Here is a 15,663-nt window from a genome sequence, read left to right as displayed (position 1 = left end):
TGAAGAATTTTTAACAATGATTCTTTTTGTCTTTAATTGGGTCCTAAAATGAAGCTTAGATTGTTGATATTATTGTTTACAGTGATAAAGCTTATTATTCTGAGTACAATGACCCTTTGTACGACCACAAAGAGTTTAAAATGGATTTTTAAATCAATTTTGAAAAATTAACCTTGCGGTCCTTCTTGACAGAAAAGTTCCTACTTGACAGCTCGTTCCAAGGGGACCATAGTTAATCCATCGAAAAAATGTTGTCTAGTCAAAAAAAAATTTTGCATTAAAATGAAAAAAAGTGATTAGAAATGGTTTTTAATCGTGTTTTTTACCGTTGTACATAAAAATTGACATAGGGCTTTAGTACCCAATTGGAAATTTATTTTGTACTTGTTTATTTAAAAGGGCAAACTTTTCCCTAAAAACTATTTTTAAAAATTTATTATTCTAAAATAAACGTGTAGGAGAAAAAATCACAGGTTCAAGCTGAGTACGCAGCTCGGAAAGAACGCGGTCAAAAAAGTTGAGCATTCTTCTCATGACACTCCTCAAGAAAAAGTTATTTAAGCGCTAATGTTTGCGTGAGGCCATGGCCACATGCACGACGGTGCGTTGCGTGCATTTTTCATTCTTGAGATTCAAAAAGTCAGAATTAAAAAAAAGTGCAAAAAAAAATAAATCCGCTCGAATTTCATTGTCAAAAAATTAAACAAACGTGAAATTTTCTGATCATTTCGTTGTAAATATGATCATAGTTCCAAATTCAAGGCTAACATTTAGAATAGACTTAAGATTTAAAATAAAGTCAAATGGTAGTCTTCAGTTTCTAGAGTTTTTTTTAAAGGTCCTATTAGCTATTGTTTTTAATATTTTTATAAAAGCTTCAAAAACAATCTAGATTCAATATTTCCATCGGGCCGATTTTTCAAAAAAATGCCAAACTTTGAAGGTCTGTACCGAGCTCCAAGGTGCTCCAAACTTCAATGTTATGTATACCAAAAGATGAGGTTCTGGCCTACACGCCAGTAATGTTTTCGGTAAACGCAATGGTGGCCAAAGTGCCTCAAAATTAGACATTTTTGAAAAAAAGTATTTTTACGGGTTAAATCCCATTCAAAATTGAAGGGCGGAGCGCCAGGTCCAATTTTCAAAGTTAAATTTATATTCTTTTTGATTTCAAAATCGATTGCATTTAAATAAGATTTTTTCCACAGAGTAACCCAGAGTGACCAGTCAGAAGAAAAGTTGTTTCAATTTTTGGCTCCATAAGGTTTGCTGGTAGCAGGCGTGCGATGTAGCTGTGATGTACCACAAAGTTGAACCAAAAATCAAGAGACAGTGGTAACTCTGTCTTACTCTGTGTTTTTTCGATCGTTTTTACAAAATTTTGCAAAAAATATGATTTTTTCACTGCCAAATATGTTTTGCCCTTGTTGGTCCTTGGTCATAGCTCCAAAAATATCGATTTTGATCCTCTTGAACATTTTAAAATTGTGAAAAAAAATCTTGTATTTTTTAGTTTTTCCTTGTTTACCCCTAACCTACAACCCCAACATTACCGAAGAAGACACCAGATTCATCAGAAATTCGGTTCTAAAGATTACAGATTCTAGAACATTATGATAGCATTTTTGTATGGAAAATTGTAAAATTTGTATGGAAACTTACATGGACGCAAAATGGCATTATTCCCTACAAAGATTAAAGTAAATAAAAAAAATACCAAAATAGTCGATGGCCAAAATTTTTAATTATTTTAGATTGTGAAAAGATCGGTCCGCATCGGCCTCACCAAAAATATATCTTCGCTCATTTCTGGTGAGTTTCACTCAAATTTAAATCGTTTAATTGATTTTTACTAGATTTTGACAAAAGAAAAAACAAACTTGTTCCGGAACATTTTTTTGGACAAATTCAACATTCTGAGTGAAACATAACTCAAAACTGTGTTGTTTTCCAATATGCGTGTGGGAAAATTATGCCGGCAAAGCTGCGCTTGAAAGCGCCGCACCGTAGCGGCAATTTTCTTGCCACCACCCAACGGAAGCGACCCCCGGGCTGGCAGATGAGCCGGGGAAAAGTCTGTATGTTTCGGTTGAACATCTGTAGTGCTGAATTGTTTAAAAGCTTTTTGTTTGAGATTTTGAATTTTTGGTGATTGAATTATGCTTAATTAGATTTAAAAGTAGATTAAATTTACACATGAAAGTTGAAAAGATTCTTTTCAGTAAGAAAATTAGAACTAAACCAAAAAAGTGCAAACTTTTTTTACGAGACGCAGATCTCTCGCAAATTAAAAGTGGCAACGCTGAATCGACCAAGGCAACCAAACTCAAACGACGCCTTGTTTACGCGAGTTTTTGGAGGTGTTGGTGAGTTGTTGTTTTGGCAAAGTTTTGTTAAAATTTGCTTGTTTTTGGTAAGATTTGCATGGTTTTTTGTAAAATTTCTGTAATGTAGTTATTTTTATGTTGTAATTTTCAGGTAAACGCGTTCGAAAGGGGAAAGTCCTTCCGTTTACCTCCCCCCGACTACCTCCGTGACGTCACGCACACTACCACCGCAAGCGCGTCGACGCGGTCGCCTGCCTGCGCCCACCTTGAAAAGCAGCAAGCCGACGCCGACTTCGATCAGTTCGCACTTTTCTTTCTCTTCGGGTTCATCGTGGGAGCAGGACGTGTGTCGCCGCGCGTCTAAGCAAATTTGCCTGAAACAAAAAAAAAAGTGTTTTAATCCTTTCGGTTTCTAGTTTGTAGTGCCGCAACAAAGTTGAAGAAAAATCTCCCCCCTCCCGAAGAAAAGAGGAGAGAAAAAGTTTATTTTAAATTTAAACGAGCCAGAAAAGTGCAGTTTTTAACCCACGAGACAACCGGCGCTCGTGTAGTTTTCCGCAAGAGTTTTAACGAGGAAAAAGTCAAAAAAGCAAAATGGCCGATCAGGACGACCAGATGAACGGCAACGGCCAGGATGTCGACCAGAACGGAGACCAGCAGGATAACGGAGCGAACGGATCCGGGGACAGCGCACCGGTTCGCGATGACGACAGGTAAGTGGGAACGGGTTCCGGGGTCACGCTCCGGCGTCGTGCCACGTCCCATATGGCGGCCGCAGTCGCCATAGCAATAGGTTTCTTTTTTCAGCGAGTTTTATTTCAAAAGCAAGCGTTTTGACTACGGGTTTTTGCTCCGACCGCGTCGCGAACGGTTCCCGAAGCCTCCGGGTAGAAAGTTTCGATTTTTCCTCCCGGGAGACGCGCGTGCTTGTTCCGTTTCGTTGGATTCAAAATGGCGGCCGCCGCTTGCGGCGGCGGCGGCTGGCTTGTGTGCGCGTTCATCGCATCGCAGTAGGCTTGTTTGCCCCGTTTCTTTTTTGTGGGGAAAGAAAAAGTTTGACAAAGTCCCGTTAAATATTTTTCACGTCAATTTTGTTTGCTGGTCCAAGCAGCCGATTTGCTGCGAGTTTTGCTGAAAAAGAGACAACGAAGTAAAGACGAAGAAGAAGCTTGTTCGCGATTTTTTCCCTCACAAGCCGTTGAAGTTCCCCGCGCATCGATTGCTGCGACGACGACGACGGCGACTAAAAGAAGAGGAAGAGGAGGAGAAGGGTAGAAAATGCCGGCATCAGCGTTATCGATTTGCACCATCCGAGTAGGCTTCCTTCCTTGAAGCGCGCGCGGGGTGTGTGTTTGTACAGGAGAGAGAGAGAGATTGTACGTCGTCGCCGCCGCCTACTACCACTACCTCAACTTTACTACGCGGTTTTCTGCCAGTGTGTTTGTTTGCTGTGTTTACTCGAGAAGAAATCGATCGATTTTGTTTGCTGTTCAGAGGAAATACCGCTAGATTTTAAAATGTCACTGTTCTTTTAGCTTTAACGTTTTTTTCGCAGGGTCGCCAGATTTCTTGTTTTGTGTTGGCAGTGATGCCAGTTTGTTTGAAATTTCTTAATTTTAATAAAGTAAGTTTAAATTTAAAGTTTTGTTTTGCATTGAGGTTTGATATTTTCAACATTGAGTCAGTAGAGATTTTAAATCAACAAAACAATAATTTTAGAGTTAGTCGACAAATTTGTTAATGCACTAATTGTAAAGGTTTATCTTATTTAAAGGAGCTAATACTTAAAAGTCAGTATTTTGCAGTTATTCGTGTAAGGTTTTAGAAAAAGCAAGTAAAAGTGAGTGTCAAAATTTCAATGCAAAACTTTTTTACTTCTATAAGATTGTCAAATTCAAAACATCAGATGTGGCACCCTGTTTAACTACCTTTGTAATAGAAACAGATCAATTTCGAATGCTTAATCTACGTTTTACTCAAAAGTTCGTCATTGATCTGCGTTTTAAAAATCACCTCAATCTCAATGTAACGTAACGTTAAGTCAAACTTGTAAAACCTAAAGAAAAATCGCGGTACCCTGTAAAGATAGACTGTAACGATTCCCATCACTGGTCAGAGATCTCTCGAGAGTGCTTCCAACTTGTTGATCACACACACAAGCGTCACAGCCCCCAGAGCGAACGACTAACCTTGTTCCTCTCCGGCAGGTTTGAGTGATGGCGGTGAGGTGAGAGACCCTGCTGCTGCGCCGCCGGCGGCGGGGAAAAGAGGAACCTGTGATGATGATGATGGGAAGGAAGCGACCCCGCGGGAGGCCCCTCGAGAGAGAGAGCGATGGTATTTATCACACAAAACACACTCACACCCACACTCACTTACATGATATGTAAACAAACGAAACACTTGAATCAAAAAGAAGTCAATTTCTTGAAAGTAAATTGGAAGTCGCGTTTTGCCAAAAAAATCTCCTTCCGAGAGTTAGTCGTTGAACAGATTCTCCCCCTCTACATCTAGATTATCATTTATCCTACTGTTTTTTTTACGTTATTATTTACCTCCCCCCTGCTTTATTTGATTTTTAGTTTTTTCTCCTCCCCCTCAAAACGTAAACAAATGGCAAAAACAACCTTTTTTGTAATCGTAAAAAGTCCCACAGAGAAACATCATAATTCTAGCGTTAAAAGCAAAACAGTCCGAGATGATTAGCGTTTAGAACGAAAGCGTCTAGAACTAAAAGAAAACTATCGAGCAAAGCCTACCAAAAAACCTCAAACTTAGCGTTAACGATTTTCCAAATTTGATTGTAAATGCGACCGAGAGCGATTGTTTATTATACTCACTGTAACTGTAACCCAAATAAAGTACATCTTGCAAACCTGTTTTGTGTAACTGTTTCCTTTTTTGACTGCTGAAAAAATAAATAAATTAAATCTCTGCCGAGAGAGCGAGCGTTGCAAACGATAAAAGTAACTTACTTGTGTCAATTGCCCTTAAAAAAATACGAAATAATCATACATTTTATTAACTTTTTTCTAGAGTAGTTGTAATTGAGACAGAGAGAACGACGCACTTGCAAGGATCAATTCTAATTCGTAAATTTTCGTCACATTTTCAGAAAATTATTCGTTGGTGGACTTAGTTGGGAAACATCAGACAGTAATATACATTTTTCCTTTTTATATATTTATTAAGCTACAGTTTTTTCAAACCTCCTCTTTTGAGATATCTTCTTTCCTCCCCTTAAAAAATCCTTTCCTTCTTCCCGATTTCCCACCCTTTCAAGTATTGCTTTTCTCTTTAGTTGTCCCCCTTTTTAAAAATACTCTTTAGTTTGTTTTTCTATCTTTCAATTGAAACAAATTCTATCGAAAAACTGCGAAGCTGGCCGTGTTGATGTCAACTAACGAATGTTTTCTCTCCCCCCAACCAATCAACAGAGGAACTGAAGGAACACTTTGGCCAGTACGGTGATATCGAGAGCATAAACGTCAAGACTGACCCGAACACGGGCCGCTCGCGCGGCTTCGCGTTCATCGTGTACAAGAGCGCGGACTCGATCGACAAGGTCGTCGCCGCCGGCGACCACGTCATCAACAACAAGAAGGTCGACCCGAAGAAGGCGAAGGCGCGCCACGGCAAGATCTTTGTCGGCGGGCTCACCACCGAGATCAGCGACGACGAGATCAAGACGTTCTTCGGCCAGTTTGGCAATGTGAGTTGCTTAAAAATTGTTTTGTTTCGTTAGTTTAGTCAAAATGATGATTACCCCTATTCAGTTCTGCTTATGAGTCCAATGATTTCAACAACTTACCCTAAGCACAATTCTTTCTGACGAACTACTCAAACGAAGCTTTTGAGGCTAAAAAAGAGATCAAGTTACTGACCCCAAACCCTCTCCGCAGATTGTCGACGTCGAGATGCCGTTCGACAAGCAGAAGAACCAGCGCAAGGGCTTCTGCTTCATCACGTTCGACTCGGAGCAGGTCGTGAACGAGCTGCTCAAGACCCCGAAGCAGACCATCTCCGGCAAGGAGGTGGACGTGAAGAAGGCCACCCCCAAGCCGGACAACATGCAGATGGGCGGTCCGATGGGCGGCCGGGGTGGCATGCGTGGGCCGCCGCGCGGAGGCATGCGAGGTGGACGCGGGGGACCGGGTGGACCCAAAGGTGAGGACCAGAAACCTCCTCGCTGAAGTCTAGATTCTAACTCCAATTTCTTCTCCCGCGCAGGTTACGGACAAGGCTGGGGCAATCAGGGCGGTTATGGCGGCGGTGGCTACGGCGGCGGCGGCGGCCAGGGCGGATACGGATACGGTGACTATTATGGTGGCGATTGGGGATGGGGCGGTTACAACAGTTATGATTACTCCCACTACGGTAAATTCAACAACCATTCACAGAAACAACACCACCATTAGAGACTTTCTTCCCTCTTCTCGATATATATATTTACCACTTTTTTTTCTGTTGTTTTTTCGTTCCGCAAAACCCGTTCGTTCTTACAAAACAACAAACAAAACAACTTTTATCGATTTTTTTCTGTAACGTAATTAATTATTTTTTAAAACATTTGGAAACATTGCTAATTCACTCGTTCTAAACACAATTTTCGAATGGAGGTGTGTGTGTCACACCAAACACACACACGTACACTAGAGTACCGTAAATGGGTTAACAAAATAGTAAACAAAAGTTGAGAGAGTGTAACACAAACGAAAGCATGAGTTTAAAAAAAATCGCGCGCAGCAACACACAATTTTCAAATCTCTCTTGCAAGTTTTTTCCTTCAACTGTGTTGCTGCAAAATCGAATTTACCTCACAAAGAGAAGGAGATGTGTCCAAGTTACCGCGTCGTCGCGTGTTTTAAACGACCTTAAAAATAATTGTTTTGTCCTAGAAAAAAAATCTTGCATTCCCAGAAAATAATAATTCAAGCCACTAAAAGTTAAAACAAACACACCCCAACAAGCTCACACGATTTTTCCTTTTTTTTTTCAAAATTTTGACGACGATTTTTTAAACGTTATTGTGTTTGAGAGACGCGCAATAAAAAACCTTCAAACGAGTCAGCTTAAATTTTCTATATAACAGAGAAAAAGAGAGAGAGAGATCAAAGCAAAACCTCAAGTGCAAATATTTTTTTTGTTTCCTTTTTCGTCGTTTCAAATAGAGGAGGATCTCGCTCGCGTTGCCTAGTTTTTAAAATCGAAAATTTTTCAATTTCTCCCACACACACACACACGCCACGCCAAAAAAAAAACACACACCCTCACACGGTTCGCCCCTTTTTGTTTTGATCAACTTGTTTCTTACATTAAGAAAAACTTGCGAAAAGGCAAAAAGAAAAGAGTCGTTAATGTTAATGGTTGTTGTTTTTTCTACCTTTCTCCACACGCCCCCGACACACGACAGACAAGGACACTCACAAATTCAGATTTCGCGAGGGGGCGGGCATTGTCGAGAAAAGGGGGGGGAGGGTCTTCCCGGGGGGGAAAAAACCCCCCCGCAAATTGAAACTCTATTTTCGATTTTATTACTATTCTGACATGAAGAGCGAGAGAGGAGACTTTGCTGGTGCGAATTACAAGTTTTTTTCGACCTGCGGTCCAGTTTTCGCGCATTTTTTTACTATTTTCAACGCGAAGCTGGAGCGCGGGTCGCGCTAGAAGTGCTCTCCCTCGAGAGAGAGCCAAAACCGACTGCAAATATCGCCTGTGATATTAACGAAGGGAAAAGAAATCAAAAGGGACAGTGTAATCCACGAGAGAGCGAAAGAGATAGAGAGAGAATTAAGCAGAAAAGGACACGCTGTTTAACGTTAAGTTCCTTAGTGCAGTAAGGCCATCGACGAGCGCGTCAAGCTCCTTTTTTTTTGGGGGGAAGGGATGCGGACGGAACTGTTCAAACGAACGCACCAGCTTCAATTCCCGAAGGGTTTGACGCGCGCCAATCAGGTGTGCCAGATTTGGCAGCAAACTGCAAATCTAGTAGGCCTGGTGAGAAAAAACTACAAAGACACACACCAACACAAACAGAACAAAAACAAACCGATTCCAAAGACACACACACAACAACAAAACCCACATAAGTCGAGTATTTTTTTTAACCATTGAAAAAAATGTGGCAAGATTTAAAAACCGCCTTGAATTACGACGTTCTCGATGCGATTGCAGAATGCATAAAAAAAATGAACCCGAAAAACTTTTGTTTGCTAAAAAACCACAAAACAACACACTGTAAAAAAAATCAACTCAACAAAAAATCAATCTTTCAAATGTGAACGCACTCATGTTTCTCCATTCGTAAATATCTGACCAGCCGCGAGAGTGAGCTTTTTTTTTGTTTTGTTTTTCTTTGCTTTTCTTCTCGAGTGATTAGAGTGTAGAATTTCAAGGAAAAGTTTTTTGCATGCATGCCGTTTTTTTTGTTGTAAAATTTCAAACTTGAAAAAAATCTGATATTTTGTACCCGACACTTTTAAGTAAGAGCACACACACGAATTAAAAAAAAATGGCACAGACAAACGGACGCGAACCACTGTTAAAATTGATCGCCGAAAATTTAACGGTCAATTCAAATTTAAAAACGGCGTAATTCCGCAACCAAGTCCGCTTGTCTGTGCTGATTTAAAATATCAACTTTTTGACACCTTCCTCCAGAGAAAGAGAGAGTGTGTGTGTGTTTCTCAAGTTTAGTTAAAAACTTCTCTATTTTATAAAACTATATTTTTTTGTAATGCCCTATCTTCCCTCTCTTGATGTTACCACCGCCACCTAGTTGTTTTGTTTAGTTAGTTTATTGTTTCGTATTTTCGTCAGCAAATTTTTCGAATTCACCCTAACCAAAAGTGTGACGCAAGCGTAATTTTTTTTCCGTTCTAAACACAACAGCAGAGCAAACACAAACTGTATTTTTTTTTTTGTTTATTTCGTAAACACAAATCTCTCTCTGACCCACCGCGCATTTTTACTACAAACAAGCATATTTAGTAGAAAATTAAACTAGTAACTGTAGCATTCTCTTCGTTCCGTGCAAATCGCGTGCTTTTTTTGGGAGGCATTTTAATTATTAGTGCTGAAAACATTTGCATTAGAGTTTAATAAACTGAGAAATCAATTAGAGTTACGACAATTTAAAATTCAACTTTTCAAGCGTTTAAAAACAACTTTCTTTAGGTTAAGTATTTTTTGGTAATGGTTTTTTTTTTGCATATTTTTTACTAGCGTTAATCAACTGTAGTTTCTAGTTTTTAGCTTTTAATCAGAGGCAAATCCTCGATTCTTTTTTATTAAAATCAAATCAATTTAAAAAAAAATCATTTTAGTAGCGTTAGTGAAATCAACATTTAAATTTAAACTTAAAAAAACCTTACTACCAACAAATTTCAACCCATCAAATTTAAGCGACTTTGTGGGAAAACAGAGAGAGACAATCTAATTGGCATAAAAAAGCAAGAAGAAAAAAATCCTTCTCGGGTGGAAACACAGTGGAAAACAGAGGAGGGGGGGAAAGTATGGCAAGTTGAGCGCAGATGCCTTATGCAACTTGAGAAAAGAAAAAAAAATCAATTGTGTAGAAAAAATGAAGAGTAAAGCCGTAACGTTATCAAAAAGATTAAAAAATGATCCAACTAAAAGAAAGCAAGAAGAAGAAGCGTGAGTGAAATTGCAGCTGATAACAGAAATCGTTAGCAATCAATCGCTGGAAAGGCAAGTTCACGAATAATTACAGATTAAAAAAAATCAAATCAAAGCAGATTCTAAGGCCCAAACCAATGCATTGTGAAGGAAGAGAACAATAAAAACGAAACCGAAAATAACCAAAAAAACAAAATCAAGTGTTTCTCATTGCCTTAGGCTGCTCTCTCAACAAGACCTGTGCCAGAAATTCCCCCTCAAGAAATCAAGCAAACAACAAAAACTCCTCTGTTTTCCACCCAAAAGTTGTGCCCGCGCTGCTGTTGTGTTTTTTTAAAAAAAAGGTGTTTACTAACTTTAAGAGTGAATTTTAATGCTGTAATGAGCCAATTTTAGCAAACTAGAAAAAAAATCGTTATTTTGTAAGAATTTTCGGAGATGTTGCTCGCTCGGAGGTTGACGAGCAACTGACTGCTAAATCGCCGCCGACTGCTGCTTTTATAGTGCGCGAAATGGCGTCGCAAGCCACGCCCCCTCAAATCTTGGCTCCACCTCCTTTCACTTGCATTCTCCAAACGGAACGTTTCTGAAAGGAGGTGAACTCAATTAAACGTAAAATTGGCTCATTTATGCATTGAGATTCGTTTGATTTTTGCATGGCTTTCGCTTTTTTCCTCCCCCCTCTCTTTCCAATTGTGTTTGGCTTTAGTTGTGCTTGAGTTGGCCCCTCCCCCTCTCCTCCAACAGACACTTGAGGATAAATACACAGCCCCTTCTCCCCCCTTGTCTCCAGTCTCTGATGATCGTGTTCGAGAATATCTCCCCCCTCCCCTAAAAAAAAGAGGATCAAATGTTGAACACACACTATTGTTTTCTCTTTCTCTCGCCCTGCCTCTCTCTCTCTCTCTCTCCTTTTTCGTCGTTCGTTTTCTCGCTCCGTCTCTCTCTGTTACTGTTGGCGTGTGGCGGTGATGGCTTCAGATGACTATTACGGAGGTTACAACGATGGCTACAACGGCGGTGGTGGCGGCGGCGGCGGCCGCCAGGGTGGTCCCCGCGGGGTCAAAGGTAGTTGTGCCCGTGTGTGATGACTTGATGTGTTGGTTTTTTTTTCGTTACGTAGTTTACAGTTGCTCCAAAAAATAAGCTTTGTTTCGTTCTAACGCTAATTGGCAGAATTCTTCGTAGTGTTTTACGTAGTTTAGATTCCCCCCCTCCCGTCCACTCACACCCCAATAATAGTGCTGCATCAGGAGAGAGAAGATGGGTTAGTTTCACACTTTGGCAAATCGAAACAAAAAATGTATTCAAAATTCGCACCCCTCAAAAAAGAAGCCCCTTTTCTCCTCTCTTGCTCTGTGATCGTGTTCCAATTTTGGACGATCCATAGTTGTGTGTGTGTTCACCTTTTTCAGTTATTTTTTAGACCAAATTTTTGCAAAAAGATGAAATTGTAAAAAAAAAAATGCGTTACGTTATTTTTGAACGACACACGAAGTAGTAGGCTGCGACCCGCCGACTACTTCGATGAAACTTTTGTGTCACCCAAAAAAAAACAACTTCAATTTGTCGGAAAAATTAAACACAAGAAAAAAAAATCTTCATAGCTCGTACTGTTTCTTCCCCCGCTTTCGTTTTTGTCGCAACAGCAGCGCGTCCGCGCGGCACCAACTTGAACTAACCATGATTTTCGATTGTTCTCTTCCCCCCGAAAACTCACAGGTGCCGGCGGCTACCAGGGTGGCAAGCAGCGAGGTGGCGGCGGCGGTGGCAACCGTCAGCCCAGGCACACGCCGTACTAAGCCCCCGTGACTCTCCTTAAATTACACAACACTCTAGAGTAGTAGGAACAACCACCCCCCACACACATACACAAAACACAAACAAACAAAACAGAAATGAAAACAAAACAAAACAAAAAACTAGCGTTTAAGCCCTGTAATAATTCCTAAATTCGAGATGATCCAGTTATAACAATAGTAACGTGAAAAAACACAGACAAACAGACTCACACCAACACACACACACACTAATCTTCGGAGAAGGAAAGAGAGCGAGCGGAATGTGTCACCACCTCACCACAAGAGCGACGTCAAAGTAGGCGCGGCGGCAGCGGCTCCCTCTTCCTTCACGATGGTAACTATTGTCATTGCTTGCTTTGATGGCGACGCGAGAGGCAGACCAACCGACCCTACCCCAGCAGATTGGCGTGACAGAGCTTGCTGTGTTGTTGTTTTTTTTTAGTTTCTAGAGTTTTTAAACAGCTGAGTCTCTCGTATTTGATTTGCAGAACAACCAACATTTGAGAATTTCTTGTATAATTTGAGCACTAGAGATTAACTTTGCCTTTGGTTTCTTTTTTATTTGAATAAAGTAAACGGATTAAGAATAAAACAACAAAACAAAACACAAACTCAGTCCAGTTTTATGTTGAGTGTATCGAAAAACAGAATCGCGGCGTCAAATCTACGATTAACTTTGAAGAAAGTGGCATTAAACAAAAAAAAAATATTTATCACTACAGTATTATACTTTACTGTACCTCATATGTTTCCAAACGCGGTGAAAAGTACGAATAAAAAACAAAACTCAAAACAAGAAAAAAACATTTTAAATATACGATAGATGGTCATTTCAAAACGCCAAACAAAACCGCCTGTTCTTTTTTTTCCTTTCTCACTTTGCCACACATCGTATCACAATTTGGTTGGTTGGTTCTCGTCCGTCGGCTCACCCACCCCCACCACTGTTCTCTAAAGATCTCTCTCCTTCGCAGGATCTGTTCCGGCCACACACGCAGCACCAAAAAAAAAAAAAAAGAGTGCATCCAGGTTTCGGTTTGCAACAACATTACTTACAACACTTAGATTTGACTGACTGACTGACGCTGAAAGCGGTGTGAAAATGAAGGGAAAGTTTTACTTAAACAAAAAGTTTGCAGCAGCGGCAGAATATCGGGGCGCCACTCGAAAAGCGCGAGTGGCCCCACCAGGAGTAGTTTGTTCGGAAGCGTTTTCGGTTTCCTTCTTGTGGCATTTATCGTTCCGTTTTCCACACAACTTCTTCTTCCCCCCGAGAGTTGGAGGCAGTGTAATAATAGTGTAAAACCAGATTAAGAGAAGACAAAACAAACCACATTTAAACGAGTTAGCGATATTACCCATTAGCTCCTTTTCTCTCTCTATTTTTTCATCCCCACCCACCACCACACAACCCAAACAAAAACCATTAATTTATATATTTGTCGTAGCCAGTAAGCGAACAAATGGAATATCCAAGCTATTTACATATTTTATGTAGACCGCGCTCCCATCCCAAAACTCAGAATCCTAACTGTAATTGTATTATATTTTTAGAAACAGCTGAATAAAAAGCAGTCACAGTCTCCAAATATAACGACGACGACGTCATTTGGGTGCGTTGTTTTCTCTCTCTTCTGCAAATGTATCCGAAATCCTTTCATGTGACGTATCACGCGATCTACGGAAGCGACTGTTAAATTTGTCATGTCACGTGGGTCGTAGTGCCCCACGTGACTAAAGTTGAACAAAATCGACCAGTCAAATCAACTTGGGCGGATTTAATGTGTTTTTCTAAGAAGATCCGTCAAACTAAACTTAGAAATGCTTAAACGCCAAAATCGTCCAAAAATGACATGGGACAATAGGGTGTAATAACAAAATCGATTTTCCAGTTTGAGAACGATTGGTTCAGTCCTCACTTTGCGCAAAGCGATTCAATTTTCGATATAAATTTGCATGGAAAAAATATTTTTTTTTGAATTCTGATATTTAAAAAATCCACGTTTAACGCTACCAAAACCAAATTCATATTCGGATGCTCTAGAAGGTGCTCTACAACTTTCCCCAAGATAGTATGGTACTGACTAGCTCCTGAAAGAAGATACAGCGGATGATCAAGCCGTCCGTAACAACCCCGAAATCGAAGTCAAAGCCGCCAAAACCTTTAAAAACAACTTACCAGGCAAAAGGTGTGGACCCGGATCTCCACTAGCCCATCACCTTCCCGTATTGTACATCATCCTTCTCTGAGCTCTTACAAATGAAGCACGCCGAAGCGGCTCCTTTCACTGTAAATGCCATGCTGCCAGCTTCTCAGAATCTACTTTTTCACAATCCACAAAACTTGCAAACTCTTCTGAAAACGGCCGAAAAAGGAACGAACCAAAACGTTGCGTAGTGCGTTTGCACGAAACGAAATCAAAACTTCTGCGGAATCTACTTTTTCACAATCCACAAAACTTTGAAACTCTACTTGTTGCGATACGAGATAGAAAGACGCGATGTCACATTCCAAACTAAAATACTTTCATTCGACAAACTACAAATATAAAAATCAAGCAACAGAAGTTGCACGTGTGACTCGCAAATCGCAATCGAGATAAATGCGATCACACCCGATCGACGGCGACTGCATCGCGGTCACCGCGGCAGCCTGGCATCTGTCACACTGACGTCTGTCAGCTGGAGAGCCCATGCAGCAGTCGGTGACGAGGGGTCCCGCCAACACTACTGAAACAGCCCGTCGCTAGGTGAATTTCGAATAGAAAAAAAAAGATGGAGAAACAAGCGTCGTTGCCGGAATTAGCGGAAGACGAGCACGTATCGGAAACTCCTTCCGAGACTTGCGTCAGAAAACGAGACGCTGCTGGAGACGTCGACCTCCATAAGTGTGACTTTTTTTCTGGGGGGCACTTCCGGTGGCCACCGGAAGTCCATTTTTGGCTCAAATGTGTGTCTTGGTAAAATGCACAAAGTCATAAAATTTCAGCTCTGTAAGTGCCAAAGGTCAAAAGTTACGATAACTTTTATCATGCTCTTGGGTCATATAGACCCGAAGACCATGCCCGGGTTAACAGCCTGCCGTCCGTTAGTTAGATTTAGTTTTGAGATTTGTTAGTTTATTTTGGATCAAATGTAAATTTCCGGCTAGTTCCCTCCTTGACCTGATACATAGTTTAACTACAGTGGATTCTCTCGTTGTCGATATTGAAGGGACCGTCGAGAGAGGGAGTTATCAAATTATAGAACGCAAAATCAAAGCAATCTTCTTGAAGGGAATGAAAATTTTATTGACAGTTGGAGCAATATTGATATCGAGAAGATCGACAGTCAGAGAGTCCACTGTAACAAGTTATCGTACCCAATAAAACAACAAATTACAAAATTAAACAAAAAACTCTCTAAAAGAAAAGTCAATATCAACCACCGAAAAAAAATCTAAATTAATTTTAAAAAATCTAACAGATTGGCAATTTTTGTACACACAACAAACTCGGAACTTTAGAAAAAAAAAATATCAAGGAATTCATAAAAAAAGGTTTTGCCAAGTTCCCTTTTTAATTTTGTAATTTTTGATATTGAATTTTTTAATTAGTGTTAATTTATCTAGTGGTCAGTATTCAACTCTTTTTTTTCAATGAAAATTCAGTTTGATATGATCTTAGGGCTTTTGTTAATTTGATTTGGTTAACCGCGGTGGATTTTCTTGAAATAATTCGAACTGTCAAAAATCCACCAAAGCATCTACCACATTGATCGCACAAAAATCTGTGGTAGAAAAGTATTGTGAAGGCAGACAAAAATCCATATACGAGCGCAACCTGTCAAAGCATGTTGCGCCACAGCACGGGATTGAAACTCGCCTGAAAAACCTGTATCATTTTCTCATTCGAAAC

General features: G+C 40.2%; 1 protein-coding gene across 5 annotated transcripts; it reads left to right on the top strand.

Moving 5' to 3' along the window:
• The first annotated feature begins 2,630 nt into the window (after positions 1-2,630).
• Positions 2,631-13,361, top strand: LOC120415056 (RNA-binding protein squid). 5 transcript variants are annotated; one of them, XR_008211926.1, is made up of 8 exons: positions 2,631-3,040; positions 5,443-5,483; positions 5,765-6,039; positions 6,230-6,494; positions 6,558-6,704; positions 10,947-11,033; positions 11,688-12,101; positions 12,742-13,361. XR_008211926.1 is itself a non-coding variant. In XM_039576438.2 (7 exons), the coding sequence occupies exons 1-7, from the start codon at positions 2,922-2,924 to the stop codon at positions 11,765-11,767; spliced, it is 951 nt and encodes a 316-aa protein (XP_039432372.1). In that variant the 5' UTR covers positions 2,631-2,921; the 3' UTR covers positions 11,768-12,617. The 5 variants fall into 5 exon arrangements, 4 of the variants coding, with proteins under 4 accessions (XP_039432372.1, XP_039432371.1, XP_039432375.1 ...); XM_039576438.2 differs by lacking the exon at positions 12,742-13,361 and having other exon boundaries at positions 6,558-6,641; positions 11,688-12,617; XM_039576437.2 differs by lacking the exon at positions 12,742-13,361 and having other exon boundaries at positions 11,688-12,617.
• Positions 13,362-15,663: the final 2,302 nt, after the last annotated feature.

The sequence above is a fragment of the Culex pipiens genome, chromosome 1 (genome assembly GCF_016801865.2).
Source record: "Culex pipiens pallens isolate TS chromosome 1, TS_CPP_V2, whole genome shotgun sequence".
Taxonomy (NCBI): Eukaryota; Metazoa; Arthropoda; class Insecta; order Diptera; family Culicidae; genus Culex; species Culex pipiens.
Note: the sequence above shows the minus strand (reverse complement) of the source record. Positions and strands in the feature narration are given on the sequence as shown.